The sequence below is a fragment of the Brassica oleracea genome, chromosome C9, assembly GCF_000695525.1.
Source record: "Brassica oleracea var. oleracea cultivar TO1000 chromosome C9, BOL, whole genome shotgun sequence".
NCBI lineage: Eukaryota > Viridiplantae > Streptophyta > Magnoliopsida > Brassicales > Brassicaceae > Brassica > Brassica oleracea.
The window spans coordinates 9,902,439-9,927,646 of record NC_027756.1 but is presented as its reverse complement, the minus strand read 5'-3'; the positions used below and the strand labels follow the sequence as shown (position 1 = coordinate 9,927,646).

The 25,208-nt window shown below is 32.9% G+C and overlaps 4 protein-coding genes, 1 long non-coding RNA gene and 1 pseudogene across 6 annotated transcripts; 3 read left to right on the top strand and 3 right to left on the bottom strand.

Moving 5' to 3' along the window:
- Positions 1–6,079: 6,079 nt before the first annotated feature.
- On the top strand, positions 6,080–8,353 carry LOC106318761 (bifunctional UDP-glucose 4-epimerase and UDP-xylose 4-epimerase 3). The gene is made up of 9 exons (XM_013756887.1): positions 6,080–6,464; positions 6,688–6,737; positions 6,834–6,969; positions 7,068–7,169; positions 7,269–7,496; positions 7,587–7,668; positions 7,745–7,827; positions 7,911–8,002; positions 8,148–8,353. The coding sequence occupies exons 1-9, from the start codon at positions 6,267–6,269 to the stop codon at positions 8,230–8,232; spliced, it is 1,056 nt and encodes a 351-aa protein (XP_013612341.1). The 5' UTR covers positions 6,080–6,266; the 3' UTR covers positions 8,233–8,353.
- An 80-nt stretch (positions 8,354–8,433) lies between these two features.
- LOC106318762 (E3 ubiquitin-protein ligase At1g63170) lies at positions 8,434–10,352 on the bottom strand. Of its 2 annotated transcripts, none has more exons than XM_013756888.1 (5): positions 9,757–10,352; positions 9,401–9,520; positions 9,168–9,300; positions 8,909–9,100; positions 8,434–8,826 (listed from the first exon to the last, which is right to left on the bottom strand). In XM_013756888.1, the coding sequence occupies exons 1-5, from the start codon at positions 10,179–10,181 to the stop codon at positions 8,650–8,652; spliced, it is 1,047 nt and encodes a 348-aa protein (XP_013612342.1). In that variant the 5' UTR covers positions 10,182–10,352; the 3' UTR covers positions 8,434–8,649. The 2 variants fall into 2 exon arrangements, with proteins under 2 accessions (XP_013612342.1, XP_013612343.1); XM_013756889.1 differs by having other exon boundaries at positions 8,909–9,088.
- Positions 10,353–10,648: 296 nt separating this feature from the next.
- On the top strand, positions 10,649–12,550 carry LOC106318763 (replication factor C subunit 2). Its single transcript, XM_013756890.1, has 7 exons — positions 10,649–10,897; positions 11,121–11,227; positions 11,296–11,397; positions 11,477–11,672; positions 11,780–11,908; positions 11,990–12,184; positions 12,262–12,550. Exons 1-7 carry the CDS (start codon positions 10,733–10,735, stop codon positions 12,370–12,372), a joined length of 1,005 nt encoding a protein of 334 aa, XP_013612344.1. The 5' UTR covers positions 10,649–10,732; the 3' UTR covers positions 12,373–12,550.
- Positions 12,551–14,415: 1,865 nt separating this feature from the next.
- LOC106318760 lies at positions 14,416–15,666 on the bottom strand (annotated as a pseudogene).
- Positions 15,667–19,482: 3,816 nt separating this feature from the next.
- Positions 19,483–21,120, top strand: LOC106315494 (RHOMBOID-like protein 2). The gene is made up of 4 exons (XM_013753237.1): positions 19,483–19,966; positions 20,128–20,291; positions 20,359–20,522; positions 20,607–21,120. Exons 1-4 carry the CDS (start codon positions 19,698–19,700, stop codon positions 20,955–20,957), a joined length of 948 nt encoding a protein of 315 aa, XP_013608691.1. The 5' UTR covers positions 19,483–19,697; the 3' UTR covers positions 20,958–21,120.
- Positions 19,830–20,167, bottom strand: LOC106315495. Its single transcript, XR_001264622.1, has 2 exons — positions 20,087–20,167; positions 19,830–19,980 (listed from the first exon to the last, which is right to left on the bottom strand). It is a non-coding gene; the product is annotated as an uncharacterized LOC106315495 (long non-coding RNA).
- Positions 21,121–25,208: the final 4,088 nt, after the last annotated feature.

Sequence of the window (25,208 nt, the reverse complement as noted above, 5' to 3'; positions counted from 1 at the left end):
AAGAGATCACGACAGGGATCTCCAAGCTCAAGCTGAGCCTCTAAGAGGCGGGAGCTTCCATGGCGTCTCTTGGAGAGATAGAGTAAGCTAGTGATAGATATGTAATCCTAGGATTAGCTCTTAGCCATGTACTTCTCTTGTATTCTCTTTATACTCTCTAGGGTTTGTATACCCAGGACAGAGAGAGTAATGATCTTGTAAACCACATTGTAGGTGTTTTCCGATACTTCATAGTGGATGTTGTGGATCCTGGATCTACCCCAGATGTAGCGCGCTGTGGCCATGAACTGGGTGAACAATTTTTGAGTCATGAACAAAGATGAATCGTATGAGTAGTGAAAGGGACATGGGTATCATGAGCTTGTATTCCGCAACAAGTGGGCATCATAACCCCCACATGGGATTTAGCTGTAGCGCGTGATTTCTCACTATACCGTCTTTTTTTTGTTTTCCTTTCTTTCTGCGTGATGATAACTTGGATCTGAATTGAGAAAAACAATTTCTCTAAACATTATTTACAAATGAGAGCTGATTGGTCGGGCTTTATCTTCTTATTTTAGTTTTATCTATTTTAAATCACTAAAATTTACATCATATTGTAGCCTTATCTTTAAAATTTAAAACATACAGTAAGTTTCTATTAATTTTTTTTTATGGAATTTGATATTTATTCATCTATGAAGGTAATTCATTTACAAAAACGCCTATGGCAAATTTCGTATACGCTGTAGAGCTATGCTAAATCTACGCATAAGAAAGTATAAAAATATTATAAAGAATGAAGGAACCATCTCTTTAGAAGGCCTGCAAACTTGTGCCCAGGTTTGTATTTGAACGATGTGATGTGATTCCGAATGGTCTGGTCAATCATTGCCAACATAGCATCGACATTAGTCCAGGTTGCGTGGTGCCTCCTCGCATTTCTTTCCCTCCAGATATGGTATATTACCGTCTGGAATATGAGCTTAGCTAGGATGGAGTCTAGACTGCTGAATCGATGATTCTGCAGGTGCATCAGTGTCTGGTGCCAATCCGGATCAATGCCTGCACCCAACAACTTTCCATCCAGTTTATCTCATATGGTGTAGACATAAGGACACGCAAAGAACAAGTGATCTCTTGTCTCATCTCTTTCTCCACACAAAGGACAACCTTGAATAATCCCCAAGCACCCATTCTATCTCCAGTTGCCAGTCTATTCTTAACATCGAGCCAAGTAATGAATGAATATCTTGGCACTCCTTGAGTGAACCAGACGATATGACTCCAAGGTACCACAGCTTTCCTAGGTCGGAACTGATTCCACGTCTTTGTTGTTGAGAAAGAGTTTGCGTAGGGGACCCTGGCCATAAGAAAGCAGAACACATGCTTTCTATTGTTTCAAGGCATTTAGCTGGGAGGATAAAAGCAGAGCTCCAGAAGTTGACAATGTTTGAGATGACTGATTTAATGAGTTGAAGTCTACCGGCGAAAGACAGGCTTCTATTAGTCCAGCAAAGCATACAATCTCAGATCTTGTCTATTAGTGGCTCGTAGTCAACTGTAAGTGATTTTGTTGTTAATTGATTCCTTAGTACCGTATGGGAAGAGTTCCAATGCTGATACCTAAGGAAGCCGCAGTGTCAAGAAGAGAACTCGTTTCCAGTCCAACAGCAAAAATATAAGATTTGGTGGCATTGATATGCAGACCAGAAATTGCCGCAAACCTCTTCATCACTCCCATAATACCCTGAAGAGACTCCGCTGATCCATTGGTGAAAACCACTATATCATCAGCAAAGCTTAAGTGAGTAAGCTTGACTCCTTGACATTGAGGATGATAGGAGAATTCTCCAGCCTCTGCTGCCTGATTCAGAAGTTTAGACAAGACATTGCTGAGGATAACATACATGTATGGTGATAGAGAACATCCATGTCTGATCCCCCGTGCACTGGTGAAGAAATAGAGAATTATCAGTCATGCTTTAGCTTTATTTTTAAAGCTACGACAAAAAAAATAAAGCAAACTTTATTCTTATGTATTTTAGGTAAAAAAACCAACATCTTTCATTTATAGACTGTGAAATCTGTAAAATGAAAAAACTATCTATAATATAAAATAAATTAAATAATCATAATAAAATATCTATAAATATTTTAATTTAATTTTGTTTTTTTTTAATTATTGAAGTATTTTAAATAACATAAATATTATTTATATATCACATTTTAAATAACACTAAAATTTAATAATTTATTAAAAAATGTTAATATAAATTATTTTAATTGATAAAAAATAATCATTTATATACATCACATATTTCACATATTTTATTTTAAAATATCTACAGCGTATAACTTATAAATACAACAAAAATCTCTGCAAAAAAAAAATCTACAATAACAACTTTACAATCAACTTACTTACAAGTAATTTCTTACAACTAAATTATTATAACCACAGTCGAACCAATCACCAAAGTGATTTGTATATTTGTCATCATTACACTCATTTTCACTAAAAAAATGACATAGATTTTTTAAAAATGTGACATAGCATCAATCTAACCGTGACAAGTATGGTAATTATTAATAACTCTTATAACATCATTAAAAATAATATACATATATATATATATATATATATATATATTTATTTATTTTGGCAATACTTTTGAAACATATTAGTAACTAATAACTTATATATTACCACTAAAATAAATAAATAAATATATATATATATATATATATATCACATTAATAAAATTAAACTAAATATATTTACATTATAATTTCTACATTAATTTATATATCATATATGTTATTAAAATTAATTAATTAATTTTATTTAAAAAAATAGTTTATTTTGACATCCAACTTAAATGTAACGTGTATAATTTCCTTTATACGGATTTAAATTTTTTGAAAGATTTTTAAATAAATTAATGACTAATATTCATATATCAACATAATAATAAATTATATATATATATATATATATATTAAAGTAATAACTATAATTCATATATCACCATTAAAGTAAATTTTATATATAAACATTCATTTTTGAAATATGATAACTCATGTATCATCAACAAAATAATATATATATATATATAACCTTAATCAAAATAATATATATATATTTAACCTTAATCAAAAATTCAGCTTGATGTGTGTATATATATATATATATATATATCTCAAAATAAATAATATGTGTGTTTAACAAATACAAAACTTAAGCAGTTTTAATCAAATATTTTTTTGTTGATAGTTAAATGACTGAAACTATATTTAAATTTTCGGTTAATTATGTTAATTAACAATCTGATTTTTAATTTTAGCCTATTTTAACTAAAACAAACATAATCTAAAATTTATTAGAATTTATATAATTAAGTACATAAATGTTTAATACTAGAGGATAAGAAACATATTTAAAACTAGACTAGAAGATAAGAGACTTATTTAAAATAAATAATCATTAAATACAATAAAAATTAAATAAAATAATATTATTTTATGATTTTATTTTTTTCAAACTGATAAAGATAAAATTTATGAATACTAATATCAAAATAATTTAAATTTTTATTTTAAAATAAAAATATTATATTTGAAATTATTATTTTTACGCATGGCGCATGAAAACTCCTAATATTGTTGAATTTGAGAAAATAGATGTTTTTTACTGCACCCAAGATGATATATAGTACAATATATATATCACATTAATAAAATTAAATAAATATAATTACATTATAATTTTTATATCATATTCTTATAAATATATATTATTAAAATAGTTTATTTTGACATCCAACTTAGTTGTAACATGTATAATTTTCTTTATACATATTTAAATTTTTGGGAAGACTTTTTAATTAAAGTAACGACTAATAATTCATATATCACCATTAAAATATTTTTCTATATAAACATTCATTTTTAAAATATGATAGAAATTATCTCATATACCATCAACAAAGTAATATATAACATTAAAAGCAGAAAATTGCATGTTACAAATATTTTTCGTTATCTAAGTAAACCTATATTGGTCCCACAATATTCATATTAGCATAAGACCCCATGTGCTATTCCATAACGTTATTGAATGGTTCTATCTACCGCACATCATCCATCAAAGCCTTAATTAAATAGTTAAAGTTTAAATATGGACCGAAGGGTGTTAGCAAGAGCGGGCATTCAGATACTTATTCAGTTTCAGATCGGGTCTATTCGAGTTTTGGATTTTCGGAGTTAAATATCTCAGCCATATTCATGTATTTATAAGTTTCCGTTCAAATTCGTTTCAGATTTTTTTTGGCTTCGGTTCGGGGTCGGATAACCCCTATAAATTTTAAAATTCATATATATTTTAAATTCTCAAAATATAAAAATAAAATAATATATTATATAAAATTTTGAATAATACCTGCCAAAATACCTAAACTTAACAAATAAATGGACTTGACTTGAATATTTGGAGAGAGAATAAATAAATATTTTAAATAGTTATGGTGTTATGAGTATTATTTTGCTTTTTTGGAGATTTATTTTTGACACAAAAAAATATATTTATTTTTGACCATTTATATATGTGTTTAAGTATTTAGGATAACATTAAAATATTTTATATATTTTTGATATTCTTTTATAGGAAAAATTACATAAAAATACCCTAACTAAATTTTGTTATGCTTTTTAATACCTAATTTTTTCGCTATTCATTTTAATACCTCAACTTTATAATACACAACTTTTTAAAATGGTGGTCATTTTATCATCCAAATTGTGTTTATTTTAAGCAAAAATATTAATAAGTTTCAAATAAAATTAAAAAATCTCTAAAATTCACAAAACAATCTGAAAATTCTAATTTTTTCAGTCTTAGAATTAAAAGCAACTAAATTGTGGATAATCTTTAATTGTGTAATAATTTTTTTAACTTTATTATCAAATTTGGTTTATTTAGGAAATAAAAAATAAATTTATTTATTTTTTGTTCAAAATTAATTTTTTAATTAAAACTTTCTCCATAGTTTAGTTTCTTTCTTTCCTATAACTTAAAATAAAAGTGGCAATTTTAAATATTTTTCTTACATTTTGCAGTTTTTAAATTTGATTTGAAACATATTAATATTTTTTGATTAATATAAACAAAGTTTGAGTTTTAAAATGAGCACATATTTAAAAGTTTGTGAATTAATATGTGTAAAATAATGAGTTGAAGTATTGAAGTCGGTTTAAAAAAAATTGAGTATTAAAAAGCTTAACAAAAATTAGTTGGAATATTTTTATGGAACTTTCCTTCTTTTATATATTAAATATACAAATAATAATATATTAAGAATATAATTTGATTCAAATATATTTGGATACCCAAAATATTTCGGGACGGTTCAGATTTAGTTTTGATCCTCTAGATACCAAAATTTGTTACCCGTTATGATATTTAACTAATTTTATTTCGGATCGGATTTGATTCAGTTTTTTTTTTTGAATTCAAGTTTTTTTGCTCAATCCTACTTTTTTCTATCTCTCTCCGTTTGATTTTATCTTAATTTATAGTTTATGAAATTAAACAGACAAAACACAAACATATTTGATACATATTACTGAATTAAATTTTCATCAAAAGTATTTCATCTTTTCAAAAAAAAATTTGTTATTTTTAAAAAGATTAAAAATTATTTTTCCGAATTCCAGTAAGCATTTGTTTTGATTGTTACACTATGTTACCGATGAATCTGTTCAATTGGAACTATGACTAGGTAGACATTAAAATTATGGCATATATCTGTGAATAACCCTTATATTTTTTTCAAAAAAAGCTATCTAAATCTGTGATTTAAAAAATCCTTAATTATCTAAAAGTAGAAAACTAAATTCAGAGACACTAAATTACCCGTTTACCCCTCCAACTCCAATCCTCGTGGATTTGGTCTTTCGTTATCCATTAATCCAAAAATAGATTAAGAACAGGCAAATGAATATCTTTTTTTGTTGTTCAAACAAAATCCTTTTTTGGTCAAAAAGGTGTAACGTGTATCATTTTCCTCGTCACTTATATAACAAACCTTCACGAGTTCAATTCCTACATCAAAGAAACCATCAAAAAGAGATTTCTCCATCTCATTAACCTCTCCCTTTATTTCGTTCGCGGCTACGTTCTTATCTCTACTCACAAGAACCAACAGATCAGTAAAAAGACTCTTTCTCTCTCTCTCTCTCTCTCTCTCTCTCTCTCTCTCTCTCTCCTTGATTTGCTGAAAAGATCAATGGGTTCTTCTGTGGAGCAGTGCATTTTGGTGACAGGTGGTGCTGGGTTCATTGGGACGCACACTGTTGTTCAGCTTTTGAATCAGGGCTTCAAGGTTTCCATCATCGACAATCTTGATAACTCTGTCCATGAAGCTGTTCATAGGGTTCGTGAGCTTGTTGGTCCTGATCTCTCTTCCAAGCTTGAATTCAATCTGGTCAGTACCCATTTAAAAAAAAAAAGTTCTTTCATTTAAAGAACTGAGATTCTTCAATGATCTTTCAGTATACTTAAAAAGAAATAAATAAATAAATCAATGAAATATCCTAAATTCTGCATTTTTTCTGTTTGCTTGATCTCCAAGAAAAGTTGAAGATTTTTTCTCTGTTATCCACATATTCGTTAGTTTATTAATTTATAGGCGTGTTGATTCATTGCAGGGTGATTTGAGAAACAAAGGAGACATTGAGAAACTCTTTTCCAATCAGAGGTAATGCTGAAACTCAACATTTATGATTTTTTTTTTTAATTCAGATGAAATGATATTTGTCTAATATTCTGATTCTTCTTTGTGAGGGGGAAACAGATTTGATGCTGTGATTCACTTTGCTGGTCTTAAAGCTGTCGGTGAAAGTGTTGCAAACCCTCGTCGTTACTTTGACAACAACTTAGTTGGAACTATCAATCTCTATGAGACAATGGCAAAGTACAACTGCAAAATGGTTAGCTAGAAACTTTCATTTTTTTAGTTAAATAGTTAAAATGATTCACATTGATAGCCTTACAAATTTTTTGTGATGCTGGAATATTTTTTATGCAGATGGTGTTCTCGTCGTCTGCAACAGTTTATGGCCAACCAGAAGTAGTCCCTTGTGTGGAAGACTTTGAGTTACAGGCTATGAATCCTTATGGTCGCACTAAGGTAATTATGATCACACCAAAGTTGTCATCGTGAATATATTTTGATCTTTAGGCTTCTTTTTCTGAACTCCTAACCTCGAATCTGTTTTCTTTTGTGCAGCTGTATCTTGAAGAGATAGCTAGAGACATTCAAGCGGCAGAGCCAGAGTGGAGGATAATTCTCTTGAGGTACTTCAATCCTGTTGGAGCACACGAGAGCGGAAGGATTGGAGAAGATCCAAAGGGCATACCAAACAATCTCATGCCTTATATCCAGCAAGTTGCGGTTGGAAGATTACCTGAACTCAATGTGTTTGGACATGATTATCCTACACCGGATGGTAGCGCGGTACAACATCTATAATTGCTGTTTCTATTTAGAAAATTTGGTTTGGATTCTCTGATGATAGATTGATGAACTAACATACATTACTTGCAGGTCAGAGACTATATTCATGTAATGGATTTAGCAGATGGACATGTCGCTGCATTGAACAAGCTGTTTACTGATCCAAAGATTGGTAAACTCTATAAAAACATTTAATTGTTTGAAGGGTTAGGGTTTTGAGAATGTTTGGTGTTTTATCTGATTCTTAGGTTGTACTGCTTATAATCTTGGGACTGGTCAAGGAACTTCTGTCTTGGAAATGGTTTCTGCTTTCGAAAAAGCTTCTGGCAAGGTGAAATTTCAATCCTTTCTTGATTCGAATGAGATGGAAGATTTGCTGTAGAAAATTGCTATAAACAAACATCTGATTTGCAGAAAATCCCAATGAAATTATGTCCAAGAAGAGCTGGAGATGCAACAGCTGTGTATGCTTCAACTGAGAGAGCTGAGAAAGAACTAGGATGGAAGTAAGTTGTTGATTTTACCATTTCATCATATACAACATACAACCTTGCTTGCATAACAAGAAAGAACATCTGTTCACTCTATGCTCATGGATATACATAGAAGTATACTTTCTGTTGAATAAGGGACTGATTCTTTGTGAATTAGGGCAAAATATGGAGTGGATGAGATGTGCAGAGATCAGTGGAACTGGGCAAACAACAACCCATGGGGTTTCCATGAAAAGCCTTGACCTTCTTCCTCTTTCTCTTAAAGCTTTTCTTTTTTTCTTTCGTCACTAAACATAAGGAAAAACAATAAGAATTGTATCGAGCATTCTTCTTCCGGCTAATAAGAATTTACTTTAAACTGTACGATTTCAAATTATCAACTAATCATGACAACATTTATTTAAAGCAGAGAAACAAAGATGTTGTCTTGTTGCGCAAGTAAAAACCAAAAGATGTTAACAGATTTTAACAAGATTATCTTAACTGTGTATTACATATAACAACAAGTCAACAAGCAATAACACAACAAGATTTAACTAAACTGTGGCAAGCAAATATAAAACTACAACTTGATCAATTGTTGAACCCTTTTTTCTTTCATGGGTTCCTCGCTGCTAACTACAGATCCGCATATTTGCAAGTTTGTTTCTTCTTCTGTGTTAGACTTCCTCTCCATCTTCATAGTTGCTATTCTTGAGGATGTTGTATTTGCAGAGAGGACAGGTAGCGTTTATGTAAAGCCATTTGTCCACACAACTGCAATGGAAATGGTGGCCACAAGGAAGTTCTCGTAGCTCTGTCTCGTCTGCATAAGCTGAAAGACAAATGCAGCATTCCTGTAGATTCACACTCATTTGTCAAAACCAAAATGCAGATTACTAATAGAAAAAAAGGAAGTGATCATTTTGGGTTACTTACTGCATCCTCATGAGGAAGAGTATGTTGGAGGGGTGAATCTGTACCACATTCAGTCATCACTCCTCCTGAATCTCCTTTTGCTTGTTCGTCTTCTTCATCAACAGTATGTTTCTCAGACTCACCAACCTTTCGGAATTTGAACTTAGTAAGTTGGTCAATGTCTTCTTTAGAAGCTCCTTCCTGCATTTTCAACTGATTTCCATTATATATACATAAAAATCAACTTTCTTGGAGTTACAAATTGGGAAAAACAAGTTACCTGTTCGGCCACTGCATATAGAACCGCAATGATGCAAGGCAAGCAGCAGCAAACAGCAATGCCGATCACACAAGCCAGTGCAATGCATAAAACCACAAAGAACACATCGAAACCAAGAAAGACTATACACAACCTACAATTTAAAAAAAAAAATGATTTTATTCAAACAACTGACACACAATATGGAGAATTTTAAGAGATAAAAGGGAAGGAAGGAAGGAAAACAAACAAACCAGTAAAGCTGAGGTGACCCTTGTGCTAGCTCTTGTCCACCAGAAGATACCCAGTAGAATCCAATGATCCACCATATAAATGAAAACATTGTATTTGCAGACTCTAGATGCTTAGTAAAACTGCATTTTAAATCGTTACACAAACACTATCACATCACATTATCAATGGGCAAAGCCGGTTGAAACATTCACCTAGGACCCAAGTTTTTTAAAAGAAAATTACATAAACATAAATCCCCAAATTTGTAAGAAAAAACTCAAAATGTATTAAATATATATATATTTTTAAGAAGTCACTCCCAGCCCCAAAATCTCTTGGCATTATCCCAAACACTTGATGTGCATAAAGAACATACCTTTTGCTCGGACTCCTATTACTCCTCCTACGATACTCAACACAAACACAGACCATATGCACCACACATTGCAACCCATACCCAACGGTCCAAACCCTGAGCGGCGTATTGGGCTTCTCATCGCTGCTAAGCCCAAGAACAGCTGCAGCAACGGCGATGAAGGCGAGGTTCCAAACGAAATCAAGAACCACCACGGGCTTCGAGTACGCCCAATCGCTTTGCCTCTCCTCGAGCTGCTCGGCCGCTGATTCGCGAACCAGCATCGACGGCTCTCTCATCATCGTCGTCATCCTCCTCCTCCCGCTGCTTGCATGTCTGAGTAGCCTCGCCGCTTCTCTCAGCCCTTGTCTCCTCACCGACGACCTTCCACCTCTGGTTAAAATCAAAGGCCTCGCATCGTCGTTCTCCGTACTCTCTATTGGCATTTTTTTTATTTTGAGAAAATTGATCTCGATTCGTCGAAATTGGTGTTGAGTTATGTTATAACGATGGAGAAATTACAATCTCAGAGACAAAACCGGAGTATCTAGGGTGTTTCGATTCGAACAGAGAAACAAGATGAAACGAATAAATGGGAAACACGTGATTGATGTCTGAATTGAATATAAAAAAAAATCATTTAAATATTTTTATGTCTTCCTCCTTAAACGACAGCGAAACAAAAATGCGGGGGCATGTATGTAAATATATCGAGGTTTTATAAATGGCCTTTTTAGCAAAATTTAATACTTTTGTTCAGATTTCGTATTATTCTATTTTCACGAGTCGTTTAATGAAAAATGATGATATCTTTAAGTATCGAGTTATTTTTGGGGATATTTCTGATAATTTATATAATATGATCCCGAAATCGAATTCTTATCACTTTGTAGGCCCTTTAATGCAAATTTATCGCCCCCTCCTAAACTAAAACCCTTGGAGCAATTTTTCCCTCCAAACCAGAAAACCCCCAAATCTCATCGGTGGAGATCTGAAAATGGCGTCTTCGTCTTCAACATCTTCCGGCGGCGGAGGTTACGAGATCCCGTGGGTGGAGAAATACAGGCCGAGCAAAGTGGTGGATATCGTCGGAAACGAAGATGCAGTCTCAAGGCTCCAAGTCATCGCTCGCGACGGCAACATGCCCAATCTTATCCTCGCCGTGAGTTTTACTCTTCTTAATCTTTCAATTTCGACCACTAGGATTGATGAGAAACTCCTTAAGAGAATCGGGTTTGTCTCTTATGAGGATTTTGCTAGATTTTTAGGGTAAAGCTTGGTCTTTTAGGGTTTTGAATCATGTATCGAAGGCTTGCTAAGTTTAGTGTTCACTGGAATATTAAGGACTTGGTTCTGATATGTGCTGCTTGGTTGATTATGCACAGGGTCCTCCTGGAACGGGTAAGACCACTAGCATTTTGGCTCTTGCCCACGAGCTTCTCGGCCCTAACTATAGAGAGGCTGTTCTCGAGTTGAATGCTTCTGATGATAGGTATGTGATGTTTGTTTTCTCCATCTTCGTTTGTTGTTTCCTCATTTTCTTCTTTTGTTATGGTGCAGGGGTATCGATGTTGTTAGGAACAAGATTAAGATGTTTGCTCAGAAGAAAGTCACACTTCCTCCGGGTCGTCATAAGGTTGTCATTCTTGATGAAGCTGACAGGTTCGTGTGGCTTTTTTGACTTGAGTCTTTTGTGAATTGTAACAGGCAACTTTTAACTTGATTCATTGTGATATATCAGCATGACATCTGGAGCACAGCAAGCTTTGAGGAGAACGATTGAGATCTACTCAAACTCTACCCGGTTTGCACTTGCTTGTAACACTTCTGGCAAGATTATTGAGCCTATCCAGAGTAGATGCGCCCTTGTTCGATTCTCTAGGTTATCTGATCAGGAGATACTTGGCCGTCTCATGGTCGTGGTTCAAGCTGAGAATGTATGGATGGATTCTTCCACTTTTCTTTCCTTGTTCAAGTTTTAATACTCTGAATCATATTCCCTGTTTTGCATTTTCTAATTGCTTGTGTTTCTCAATCTCTCAAGGTTCCTTATGTACCTGAAGGCCTTGAGGCGATAATCTTCACAGCTGATGGTGATATGAGGCAAGCTCTGAACAACTTGCAAGCTACATTCAGTGGGTTTCGCTTTGTCAATCAAGAAAACGTCTTCAAGGTTCCCTTTAGTTCACTTATCTGATCACAAATTATACATCTCTCCACTTATTTCCTCCTCTCTTTTTTTTTATATGTTCAGGTCTGTGACCAGCCTCACCCGCTTCATGTCAAGAACATGGTTCGCAATGTGTTGGAAAGCAAGTTTGACGATGCTTGTCACGGCATGAAGCAGCTATACGATCTAGGCTACTCTCCTACCGACATTATCACAACACTTTTCCGTATAATAAAGAATTATGATATGGCTGAGTATCTGAAACTTGAGTTCATGAAAGTATGTATACATCTGATTTCTTCTTCACATTTCAAAACATCATCATACTCGTCTAACACCAATTGTATGTTCTTCAGGAAACTGGTTTTGCGCATATGAGAATATGTGATGGAGTTGGATCATACCTCCAGCTATGTGGTCTTCTTGCTAAGTTAGCCGTTGTTCGTGAAACAGCGAAAGCTGCTTAGGCCAGATAAATTCCACTTATCAGTAGCAATGGGATCGGTGGCTGGTTTGTATGTTTAAACTGAGTTGGTTAACTCTCGCTGTTTGACAGTTTTAAATAACATTTCCTCCAACCCATTGAGATATTGCAATGCAATTTGTCCCAAGAAATATATCTTATCCCAAGAAGTGGTAACGCAATTTTTTTTTTTAAATACAATCTTGGATGAATTAATAAAATAATTATGATGTATTAAAATCTTACGAAATTTCATTTAAAACCAGTCAATTGGATTTATACTTTCAACTAATGAACTCTTCACAACAATCCCAACTAATGAACTCATCACAACAGCGGAGGATGTTGTGTTTGGATGGTGGTTATGATTAAGGTTTTCTTGGAGGCTGTTCTCACCTTGAGCACACAAAAAACTAGCCGTGGGGAGATGGTAATCCCCACCTTCCCTCTCCTCTTCCGCGACGCGCCACCGCGTAAACATTTTGTCTTCTTAATATTTTTTCTTCGTTCTTGTCAATTTAAACTACTTTTTCTTCTTTTACTGATTGTTTTCTTGGACAGTGAGACAGCTTTACACCACGGTTGTTTCTCAACCGTGGACAGGTAACCTAGTGGTGATTAATATTTCGGCATCACCAGAAATAAGGGACTGACACGTAATCTTTTACACATAGACCGAAAATATAGACTGCTAATACGTGACTAGTCTGGATTTATTTCTGCGGGCGCGCAGATCAAACTCTAGTTAATACTATTAACAATATAAATGCAAACAACAATACCTCACAACTTTTCTAACAATGCAAAAAAAAAAAAAGTTATCTCCCCCTTATATTGGGTTATCACTCAGCATGATCTTGCCTGACACACTTATGTCAGAATAATATGAGATATGAAAGAATCAGCCCACCCCCAACTTTGTTGTCGAGTCATTTGTAATTTCACACTAATCTGCAAATACTTTTAAAAAGCAGTCATCTACCTAATAACCATTCTATTTATGTATATTCACTTAAATTGACCTAAAAAATAACATAATAAATAACACAATCTTAATATTATTATTATTAAATTTAGTTTACGGCAACTATATTGAAACAGAATAAAAAAGATCAATCACAAAATGTGATTCACATATAATATATGACCAAAACCTTCAAAATCAAAACAAATGTTAAACAAAAAAATATGCTTTATGAAGATAAAATCCCGTGCGAACACAGACCAGCCATTAGTTTATTTGAGTATAATAATCTACTACAAAATTATAATTTTATGTACGGAAAATGAATAACAAGTCATGTGTTCTTTATTTACATGATAAGTTAAGTGACTTGTAGTTATACAATTGATAATGTCACTCTTTCTTTGCTTAAATCAGATGGTCACTCTTTAAAAAAAGTTAAATTGTCACTTTTGTAAAAATCAAGGTCACTATATTTGTGGTACTGCATAATGGTTTAATGTAAATGTTGATTCCCTAAAATTATATAATAATCAGTATAAACTTGGGAAATCATTTTACAATTTCATTTTCTCAGTTTCTCACACATATTAGTTTAGCTATTAAATTCCGTAGATTTATTTTTCACTATTACACGATTTAGATAATTATAACGTATATCCCTGACATATCCCTTTCTGATCGACCTGAAACCGCGTGGACCTTACCAATTATCCTCGTAATGATCCATAAGAAAGGTCGTAATTCCTTTTTTCCTAGACAATACGTTGACATGAAACAAGTTTTATTCATCCTATATATCACGTGATTTTAGATCATTTTGAAAGAAATCCTCAATATTTTATCATCTAAATAAAAATATTATTATATGAAAAATAAGATAAATTATCAATTTTCTTAACCTGTCATTGATTTAGGTTATTTTTAATAATTTAAAATTGAAATTAGGCAATCCTTCTCTTTATCGATCTATCATGCAAAGTCAATACATTCTTCAACCAAAGCCAATTCCTTTTTTTTTTACTGACAATACACTGACATGAAACAAAAACAAGTTTTATTCATACAACATGTAACGTTTTATTCATCCAACATGTAATTTAGTACATAGAGAATCAAAGTGATGAAAAGAGCAAACTTACAAGGATCAGTCATTTCCCCGAACAAGAACTAGTAGCTCAGTTACCATTTTCAAGCAAACCAGTACCCTTGAATTTCTCTTCCATTAACCCATCCATACGAGCTGCCATGTCCGGAGTCAAATAATTCACCCAATCTCCGGTCTTTCCTTTTTTGAAAAACGCGCGGTTTACATTAGGAGAAGAAATATCTGCTCTCTCCTTATCTCCTTTGTTAACTTCAAGATTCTTCAACGTTTCAAAGCTGCAAAGGTTCACAACTTTCTCAACAACCCCATTCTTCTCTTCCTCAGCTGTGAATCTATAACCCATGAACTCAGCCAATCTCTTCACATAAGGCAAAGGATCAGCACTCACATTCTCGTACTTGAGGAACAAAGTCTTATCCGGATTCTCTTGGTGAGCTTTCCAATAGCCTAACACATGATCAAGATAAGGACCTTCCCCGGAAATACCTCGGCAGAACATATCAAAACACTCCTCAAGACTATTGAGCGGGCCACGTGTTGACCTTTGCTTTTGCATGAAGTTCCAAAAGGAGACGAAAGTGTCCTTTGGGTCTCTCCAGATGTAAACCATCTTGCAACCCGATTTTACAACCGAATCGGGTAAGAAATCGTGTGGCATATGAGTTGCAAAGAGAGTGTTCCCTTTGTCTTGGAGAACATCAACGTGAGGGAACAAAGGGAACTCGATCTCAATGAAAGGAATAAGCTCGTGAGGGTTACGTTTGAGGAGAGGGTTTGTGGGATCGTTGAAGCGAGATCGTTGAAACGAGATCGATGGGCTATTGTGAATGTTAGAGATTTGAGCCAGGTGGAACCGGTCTTTGGGTAGCTACAGATGAGGAAGTCATTGGGTCGCGCTTGGAAGAACTCTTGCGCGTAAAGGGAACCTTCAAGGAAAGGCTGTATCCACCAATGACCACCGTACCCAATCAAGGGAGCTTTCGGCCTCCAGCCTTTCACGTGAGGCAACGTGGAGATCAGGTCTTGGTACCGTTTCTGATTCTTTTGGAACTCTGTTATAACTCGGTCTCGTCATGGTTTGGCACGGTAGTGCCGGTTACGGTTTCCGTTGCCATTGGAGATAGAGGAAGAAGATTGGAGGACATGTGTTTATGATTCTGTGTGAGATCAGAGATGGTTGTTCGGACAAGATCTGATGAGAGCGGGCTTTTTACATTAGAAGCAAATCGATAGCGACATTAGATTGTTCTTTTTGTCGTTGTACTAATTACTATATTTCATTTTTATAATAATACCTGCTTTCTTTAAAATGGTATAGAAATAGACTGGCCACTAGCCACATGATTCATGTGCTTGTACCGAGGACCGGATCTGGATCTGATTACGTGTAATAATGAAGATAAACTTGTTTACCCACGTGAAACATTTAAAAGTGTAAAATCGAGATTCAGCAAAAATAAACCGGCACACAAACTAATTTCTAGAACTAATATTTCTTTATTGAAAATATATTTCAACCGATCTTTTATAGATTGGTTAATCCGATTACACATGTCTTACACAACTGAACACCGATTGAACCTATTTTATCCACATTGTTTGACTCAACATCTGTTGATCAAATCTCTTAAGTGAGTCTGAGTCAGATATGAAACTTCGAAATCTTTTGTGTTTCCTATGGAAATTATATCGTTAAAATCTCTAACTCTAAACTTAGGTAAAAACTAATATATATATATATATTATCATATATATTATTTCATATATTTTAGCATAACCAAAATTTTCAGTTCGTGATCTAACAATATTTGTTAATGCTTATTTCATCAACCAAACATACAAAAGTATTCTACATAATTACATATGTCACACATTATTACATAATGTTTTATGTATAACACATGTACACGAACTAAATCTCTACGAGTAACCTATGAAACTTCAATTTCTTGAGTTTATAATGAGTACGCTGATTTGGCCACGATGTAAAATGGTGGGTTACAGGTCCATCATGGCAGCGGATATTAAGCATACATGTTGCAGATTCTTTGGGTGCTTACTTGACTCGACTAAACCAAGGAAAAGTAAGAGGATATTGAGAAACTTTCTTGTTTACGATTTCAGTATTGTTTTAAGAAAGAAATTAGGATCAGCCAGCTTTGAACCCAACAATCGACAATAAAATTATGGGATTAACTTGTATTTTATATATTTTTAATTTTGACCTTTCAAGTGTAATTTAAAAGTTAGATAAAAATAATTTATTAACAGTGTTTCCCTGTTTGTTTTTTTTCATCTTCGTTTGTTGTTTCCACATTTTCTTCTTTTGTTATGGTGCAGGGCTTTGGTTATGAAAATTAGTTAACCGCAACAAGAATGAGATTAAATAAAAAAGATCAATCACAGAAATAATGATTCACATATAACATATGAGCAAACCTTTCAAAGTCAAAACAAACAATAAAAAAAAATATCTAATGAAAATTAGTCCTGTGTGAAACACGAACCAACTACTAACTTATTTTAGTATAATTTACTATACAAATTATAATTTATGTATGAAAAATAAATTCGTGTGTTATGTATATATATACTATGGAGTCATTGGTAAGTGTTGTAGCTTTTATTTTTTGGTTTTAGAATAGTAACTGTAGATTTATTTTTTGTAATTATTTTTTTGCTCTAGAAATAAAATTTTCTACGGTCTTTCTTAGTTTTTCAGAGATATTTTTGCTGTAACTTTTTAAAATAAAGGAAAACATAATTGGTTGACATGTATGATTTTAATCTAAATTTTAGCTCTTTAGAGTATCTATAACACAACCAATCATCCCCTATTATCTGAGAATTGAATTTTCTTATTTGTCATCTTCTAAATGATTTTAGCGAATTTGCTTATTTGTTATATTTTTCATGATTTTAAGATAAATCATTAGTTTAATTAATATTATTATTTAAAATTTTATGTATATATATCATAATATTTAAGATAATTAATAAATATTAACTTATTCTACCGATATATATACTATTATTTTATAAAATATATTTTAATATATAATTATCATGATATTTAGAACATTTAATTAAAAATAGATATTAAAAACATTTATCTTATATTTAATTTACAATTTAATGACAAATATTATAGTATGTTTCTCTGATTCTTATTGAAAATATTGATCCAAATAGAAATTATTATAAAATATACATAAGTATACTAATATATTTAATTTAATCGGTTTCTTCAATTTATTCGGTTAGATCGGTTAATATACTGTACTATATCTATATATTGCGGTTTCTTAAATATAACATCTATTTGGTTTATTCGGTACTATCAAATCTAAACTATTTTTTCTATTTTGGTTTGGTTCGGTTTTAAATGGTTTGGTTTTGTCGGATTGAACATCCGAGGCTATTGTTATTTTGTTGACGTTTATGAGTTGTAATTGTTTATAATCCTTTAAATGCCACTAGATTTCTTTTCGGTCCAAATGCAATAAGTGTTTAATCGCAAATCTAAAATTTTCTAATTTTTTCTAATTTGATTATTACAATGGAAAAAAATTTTGATCAAAAATTCACGTCTCATAAATAAAATTAAACTATGAAACAAAAGAACAGAATTTAATATATTGATTACCAATATGAATATTGAAGTTTTATATTTATAATATTAATTTAAAATTACATCTAATTTAATATTTTGTTTAATAAAAATGAACTTAATATTTCGTTTGATAAAGATGAACATCAGAATTAAAATTATATATATATATATATATATATATATATATATTTGTCCGCACTTTGTATATCAACTAGTTTACATGATAAGTTTAGTGACTTGTAGTTTATGTTTGATAATGTCACTCTTTCTTTATTTAAATCAGGATGGCCACTCTTTAAAAAAGGTTAGATTGTCACTTTTTAAAAATCAAGATGGTCACTATTTTTGTGGTACTCCATAATGGCCCTATAATGTTTACCTAATGTCATATAATCAGTATAAACTTGTGAAAACATTTTACAATATCATTTTTTTAGTTTTACAATATTAATGCCTTAGATTTATTTTTCACTATTTCTTGGTTAGGTAGAGTGTTTCCAACTGGAATCTCTATTACACGATTTAGATAATTATAACTTATAACCATCCCTTTCTAATTGACCTGAAACCGCGTGGACCTTACCAATTTATTTCTGGTAGTGATCCATAATAAAGGTCGTAGTGGTTTCATAGAAACCAAAAACACCATCTTTTAATATTTAGCGTGTATCGTTATATACCACAAAATTGATTAAAATAATATACCATAAAAGAAAATACAATTTTATATTTGAAGAGAAAAGATAGTTGCCATTTGCCAGATAAAAAAAATAATGTAGCCTGTATCATTAGCATTTAGCAACACAAAAAGATAATAGAACCCTTGCTATATGTCTTTTCTAGTTGACAAAAACAAGAGTCTTTTCTCATCAAAAAAAAAATATATATTTTGGATCAAACTCATCAAAATATATTCAAAACACAAAGAACACATATATAAACCAAAGTAACGTTATTTTAGTAATAATATTTTAACATCTCTTTCTTTCACAAGTTTATCTTCTTTTATTTGTATTTGTACTGACGGCAAAACCTTGGAGAGGAGCTGGCAGCACCACCAAACTCGCCATTGACAGTTGACACACCACCAAAAGCTCTATTATTTTCTTTATTCCCCAAATATCGACTTAGACTAATAACAACTATGGCTTTAAATGGCGACAAACCGCACCTCCGCACTGAACCACCGTAAATAATAATAATTTTTTTTACATACATATATGTATTTATATATTTTTGTTACTATTATTACAATTTTACCGCATTTGTCTTACAGTTGTCTCACACGTCACCATTCAAAACTTATATAATTTCACTTCTAAATTTTTTTTTTTATTTTCCATAGTAAATCATCAATTTGTTGAAGCTGAAACCCAAGTACACAGACGCACACAAACAAAATAAACGTTTTTCTTTTACTTTTTTTACTTAAATTTGTTACAACAAAAAAAAGGTCACAACTTTTGCCTTAATTCTTCTCTCCTATTACAGATGCTCTGTCTCAATCTCTTGTTCCTCTAATAGTCTAATTCATCCTCCTCTCTTTCTTCGAAGTTACTTTCTCCCCGTTTCGTTATCTGATCAGTCAATCTCGAAGATAGATCTGGAGGTTTTGAGCTGAGAGAGAGAGAAAGAAACAGAGAAATGGCGAACAGAGATTCGGAGAGAGGAGAAGGGAAGCAGAACAACACCAACTATTCCTATGACGAAAGCTCCAGCGATACTCATTGGACTTCGTGGCTCGTTCCACTGATCGTCGTGGCGAATCTCGCCGTCTTTATCGCCGTTATGTTCGTCAACGACTGTCCCAAGAAGATCATCGGACCAAACAAAGCTTGTGTCGCTAGATTCCTCGGAAGATTCTCTTTTCAGCCCCTTAGAGAGAATCCCCTCTTTGGCCCTTCTTCCTCTACGTAAGTTTTACCTCCTGATTTCAAAAAATCAAGTGGGTACCTCGAAAGTCTCAATCTTTATTTGACCTCTTGGAAGCTGAGAGATCAATCATTGTCTGATGGATTTGAGTTTTGGTTTACCTGTGTGAATGATTCGGTTTTACTACGGATTCTTGTTTCAGATTGGAGAGAATGGGAGCGTTGGAGTGGAGGAAAGTAGTACATGAGCATCAAGGATGGAGACTCGTCACTTGTGTGTGGCTACACGCTGGTATCCTTCATCTTCTTACCAATATGTTGAGTTTGATCTTCATCGGTATCCGCCTTGAGCAGCAGTTTGGCTTCAGTAAGTTATTTTGTCTTAACGCACTCTCCTCCAAGTTGAGACATTTTAATCTTTGATTAACGTGCAGTAAGAGTCGGGCTTATCTACTTAATCTCTGGTCTCGGTGGAAGCATACTCTCCTCTCTTTTCCTTCAAGAAAGTATCTCTGTTGGTGCTTCTGGTGCTCTCTTTGGACTTCTTGGAGCTATGTTGTCTGAACTTCTCACCAATTGGACTATCTATGCTAACAAGGTACTTATTATCCTCTAAACCGGTTAAGACCGGAAATGTACTTTAGCTTTGGTTTTTATCGGTTTACTTTTTTTTTTTTTGCAGGCGGCTGCTTTGTTCACACTCCTATTCATCATAGCGATCAACTTAGGACTAGGCTTGCTTCCTCGGGTTGACAATTTCGCGCATATAGGAGGGTTTATAACCGGGTTCTGCCTCGGTTTTATCCTCCTTGTCCGGCCACAGCACGGTTGGGAAAGTTCCCGCACCAACACTTCCCTTACCAAACGCAAGTATAGCATCTACCAGTACGTTCTGTTCATAGTTGCAGTCCTTCTACTTGTGGTTTGTTTAACTGTTGGATCAGTGATGCTTTTCAAAGGAGAGAATGGTAACAAACATTGCAAATGGTGTCATCGCCTCAGCTGTTTCCCCACTTCGAAATGGACCTGTTAATCATCATCATCATCATCATCATCATCATCATCATCATCATCATTATCCTCTAAAAATTCTTATATGTGTTCTTCTTGTAGCAGATAATTTGTTTGTTCTTTTTGCCTTTGACCTCTCTTGCCTTATATAACATACATGTATATTACTAAATTCGTCATGTATATTCCAGTATCTAATAAAATAAACACATATCTGTGAACACATAAAATAAAAGTATTTTAGTTTGGTTACATTCATGCTTAGAATCTCTTGTTTGGATCTTGTTGTCAAATGTTTTGTCATATAATCATCAATCTTCATAAATATTTTTTTTTCTTTCTCAAGATCTGAAAGCAATAATGCATACATTAGCTCTTAGATCCTTATAACCACTATATCTTTCATATCCTCTATTCAAAATTAAAACCTGAACAGATAGAGTAATCAGTTATTTATCTTTAATATTTGGCTTTAAATGAGTTTCAAAATCTATTAAAGTTAATAAATTTAGTGGATTTAAATAGCATATCTACAGTACATTATTTTTTTGTTTGAAATATTTTGTATAATATATGATATATCTTCGTTTTTAAAAATAAGGTGAAAATATAAGAATATTCAATTTTTGTTTTTTTTTTAATTTAGTTGCCTTTAAAAATAAGGTGGCTCAAACGAATGATATAGTTTTGGTATAATGTTTTCATAAGAAAATTATTCTGTATAATAAAAAATAATATTGATTAAAGTATTGTCAGAAAATATAAAGTAAATTATATGGTATAATGTTTTTGTTTTCAGATATAATAGGATTAACTAAACCAAAAAATTTAGCATGTATGTCATACCTTTTATTGTCAGAAAAATATAAGGTAAGACGAAAAATAGTTAAGCCTAATAAAGTGTGCAACAACCTTATTTAATTAGATTTTTCAGAATGATCCTCTTTTAATAGTATAGATTATTCTGTATAATAAAAAAGAGTATTGACTAAGGTATTGTTAGAAAAATATAAGATAAATTATATGGTATAATGTTTTTGTTTCCTGATGTATAATAGGATTGACAAAACCACAGAATTTAACATGTATGTCAAACATTTTATTGTTGAGAAATATAAGGTAAGACAAAAAATAGTGAAGCTACAACAATCTTATTTAAATATATTTTTCAGAATGATCTTATTTTAATAGTATAGATAATAATTTTAAACATTATATATAACTAACTTTTATATGGAAAATTATGCTGTTTTATATTTCCTTTCTAAGAATTAGAGAGAGTTTCAAGATCCGGGCTAGTTCCTCGTCAGAGAAGCACATCACATCAATATATGGGGAAAGTATTTCCGGATGAATTTAGGGTTAATGTGTGATAGGTCGAGTGTGTTCCACATAATGGGATCGCAGCAAGCCACCCACCATTCTCCACATACATGAGTAGTCCATTAGTCGTCAACTCCTCCAGGCTGAAACAGTTTCAAAATTTTCTCATTAAGATGTCAACGTCCGCCTTTTCCCATCCAATGGCTTACTATTGACGGTTCTCAACCATTGTATAAAGCTTCATGAGAAACCTAAGGGAATGAAACGTACACTAAAAAGAAACTCAAAAATGGGTTCATTCAAGAGATTACCTAACTCTGTTTTTATGAAATATGCTCGATAATTCAAGAACTCATACTTTTGAAAGAAAAGAAGATAATGCTGGAGATACAATATGGTCTCCATCAGTTGAAGAGACTGAAAGGAATACTGTGGGTTAGTTAAGTAACCAACGGATGAAGTCAAGGTACTTATTAATTAAATACTAGCCTTATTGTTGTTTTGTGTCAGTAGGTTTGTCATTTGATTACAATTTTGCATGTATATTAAGAAGCTGATCTGGAGAAACCAGTTCTTGGAAGTTGGTTTGCCAAAGGAGTTAAAATGTTAACCGAAAACACTGGTATAGATCAGTACATAGTGTCTGGTTAGAACTTGGATAATTTATCTCGTCTCTCTGGTTCTATACTGTCCTTTGAGCATCATATCTCGGGTGTTCTCGTACCATGCCTCTATGTTGGGAACACCCGACATATCACTATGCTAAAAGGAGAGTATATAACCATAGAGATGAGTTAATTTATTCAAGCTCCAACCATAAGCTATGTATTGATCTATACCAGTGTTTTCAGTTAGCATTTCAACTCATTTGGAAAACACGATTCCAAGAACTCGGTTCTCTAAATAAGCTCCATAATATACTTGCAACTCGTAATTAAATCACAAAACCAACATAAGACTACTTTAATTGGTTAATAAATAATTACATTGACTTCATCTGTTGGGTGCTCAACTATCCGCCAGTATTCTCCTCCGATCACCTCAACCAATGAAGACCATTTTGTATCTCGTGCATTGTCTTCTTTTATATCAAAGTAAAAGTTATTGAAATTATGATTGTATTTCTCTAAATCCGGTCTCACTGAAGTCGCTACGCCTGTTTGGTGCTCCCAGGTGTTCATCGGGGTGAGAGCTATGCTTGCGCGTCGTCTTTACCTACACTCGTTTTTCTGTTTCAAACTGCTTTTGCTCTATAACTGTAGTCAGATCGGAGTAGCCTAGTACCAGCGTTTACCGGAATTGTAGTCCCCCGATTTGCCCTTTCTAGGGTTGATTAATGAAACTTTTTTTTTAAATGTTCCCACAACATTCTACCATGCAAAAACGCTTGTTTGATTCAAAGATTGTTTTTGTTAATTGGGTTGAAAAAGTAAAAGTAAACTTAAATATGAATGGAAATGAAATTCAACAAAATCAGAAAATTTCATATCAATTTCGGAAAGCATAAAGATTCCAAGAGATATCAAAAACTCCTAAGTTAAATTCAGAAAACATAAATATAGTGTTGGAAACTACATACGCAAGACGTCATAAAACTCATGAAAACAACAATCACAGACCGTTTATTTGAGTCACAAGCCGGATTAGTAGGAGAACAAACAGTGCGACTACCCCGGATCCAGCCCAGTGTCCCTTTATATTAAATAGTTAAGGGTCTCAATTTTTCCTATAAATCTATATTTGTATACAAAAAATTAAAATATATAATAAATTAAATTGAAAATGACCCAAAAATACTTTTTATGTATGTAGTTTTATTTCATCAGAAAATATACACGGTATTATTGATTATATTTTAAAAATATTTTAAACATTAAATAAATATAAATATTAGAAGGTAAAAAAATTCGATTCAGGGTCTGTATAACTGTTAAGCCAGCCCTTAGATCTGTAATATAAATATTTCGAATTTAATCAGACAAACGAGGGGAGATACATTGACACAAAACATAGGGGTATATAAAATCTCTTGAAAAACAACAAAGGCATGCATGCATGTCAATAATCATGAAAACAAGCATTATTTCTCAATAACATCAAATTGCTAGGGTTTAATTGAATAACAATCACCCAACGTTTAATTGACACACAAAAGATATAGCTATAAATATAATCATGAGGAATCTAATCAGACGCACGAAGAGAGATCTATTGACACGTAACAGAGCGGTAGACTCCGTATAATTGGAAAACAAAATTGCGAAACCATTGTCACAACCACACATCGATATCACAAGAAAAGAAAATGAGAAAAGGAAAACATACCTTGAAAACATACCTTACAACAAGTCCTCTTGCCACAAGAGTGCAATGCTGAAGATCGACATTCGAAAGGCCTTTGATACGGTTTGTTGGGACTTTGTGATCAAGGTCTTGGAGGCTCAACAATTTTCACCGATGTTTATCACTTGGATCACTGAGTGCATATCTTCTCCTAGATTTTCAGTGGCTATAAATGGTGAGCTTGCTGGTTTCTTTGAAGGAAGGAAAAGATTAAGACAAGGAGACTCTATTTCCCCTTACCTCTTCATCATGCTTATGGAAGTGCTCTCAAAGTTGCTGGATAAAGCTGAATCAGATGGACAGTTTCTGTTACACCCTATGTGCTCTTCTCCTAAGCTCACCCATCTGCTTTTTGCAGATGATCTTCTAGTTTTCTCTGATGGCTCAAGTGATTCGACTGCTGGTATTAAAGCCATTATGAATTTGTTTAAAGACTGGTCCGGGTTAGACACAAATGAGGCCAAATCAGAAATATTTCATAGGGGATATACAGTCAATCAAGCCACGGCTTTGTGTGCTCTATCTGGCTATCGTCGTGGTGAGTTTCCTACACGGTACCTTGGCTTGCCTCTTAGCCCTAACAAGATCTCTGCGGCTACTCTTCAGC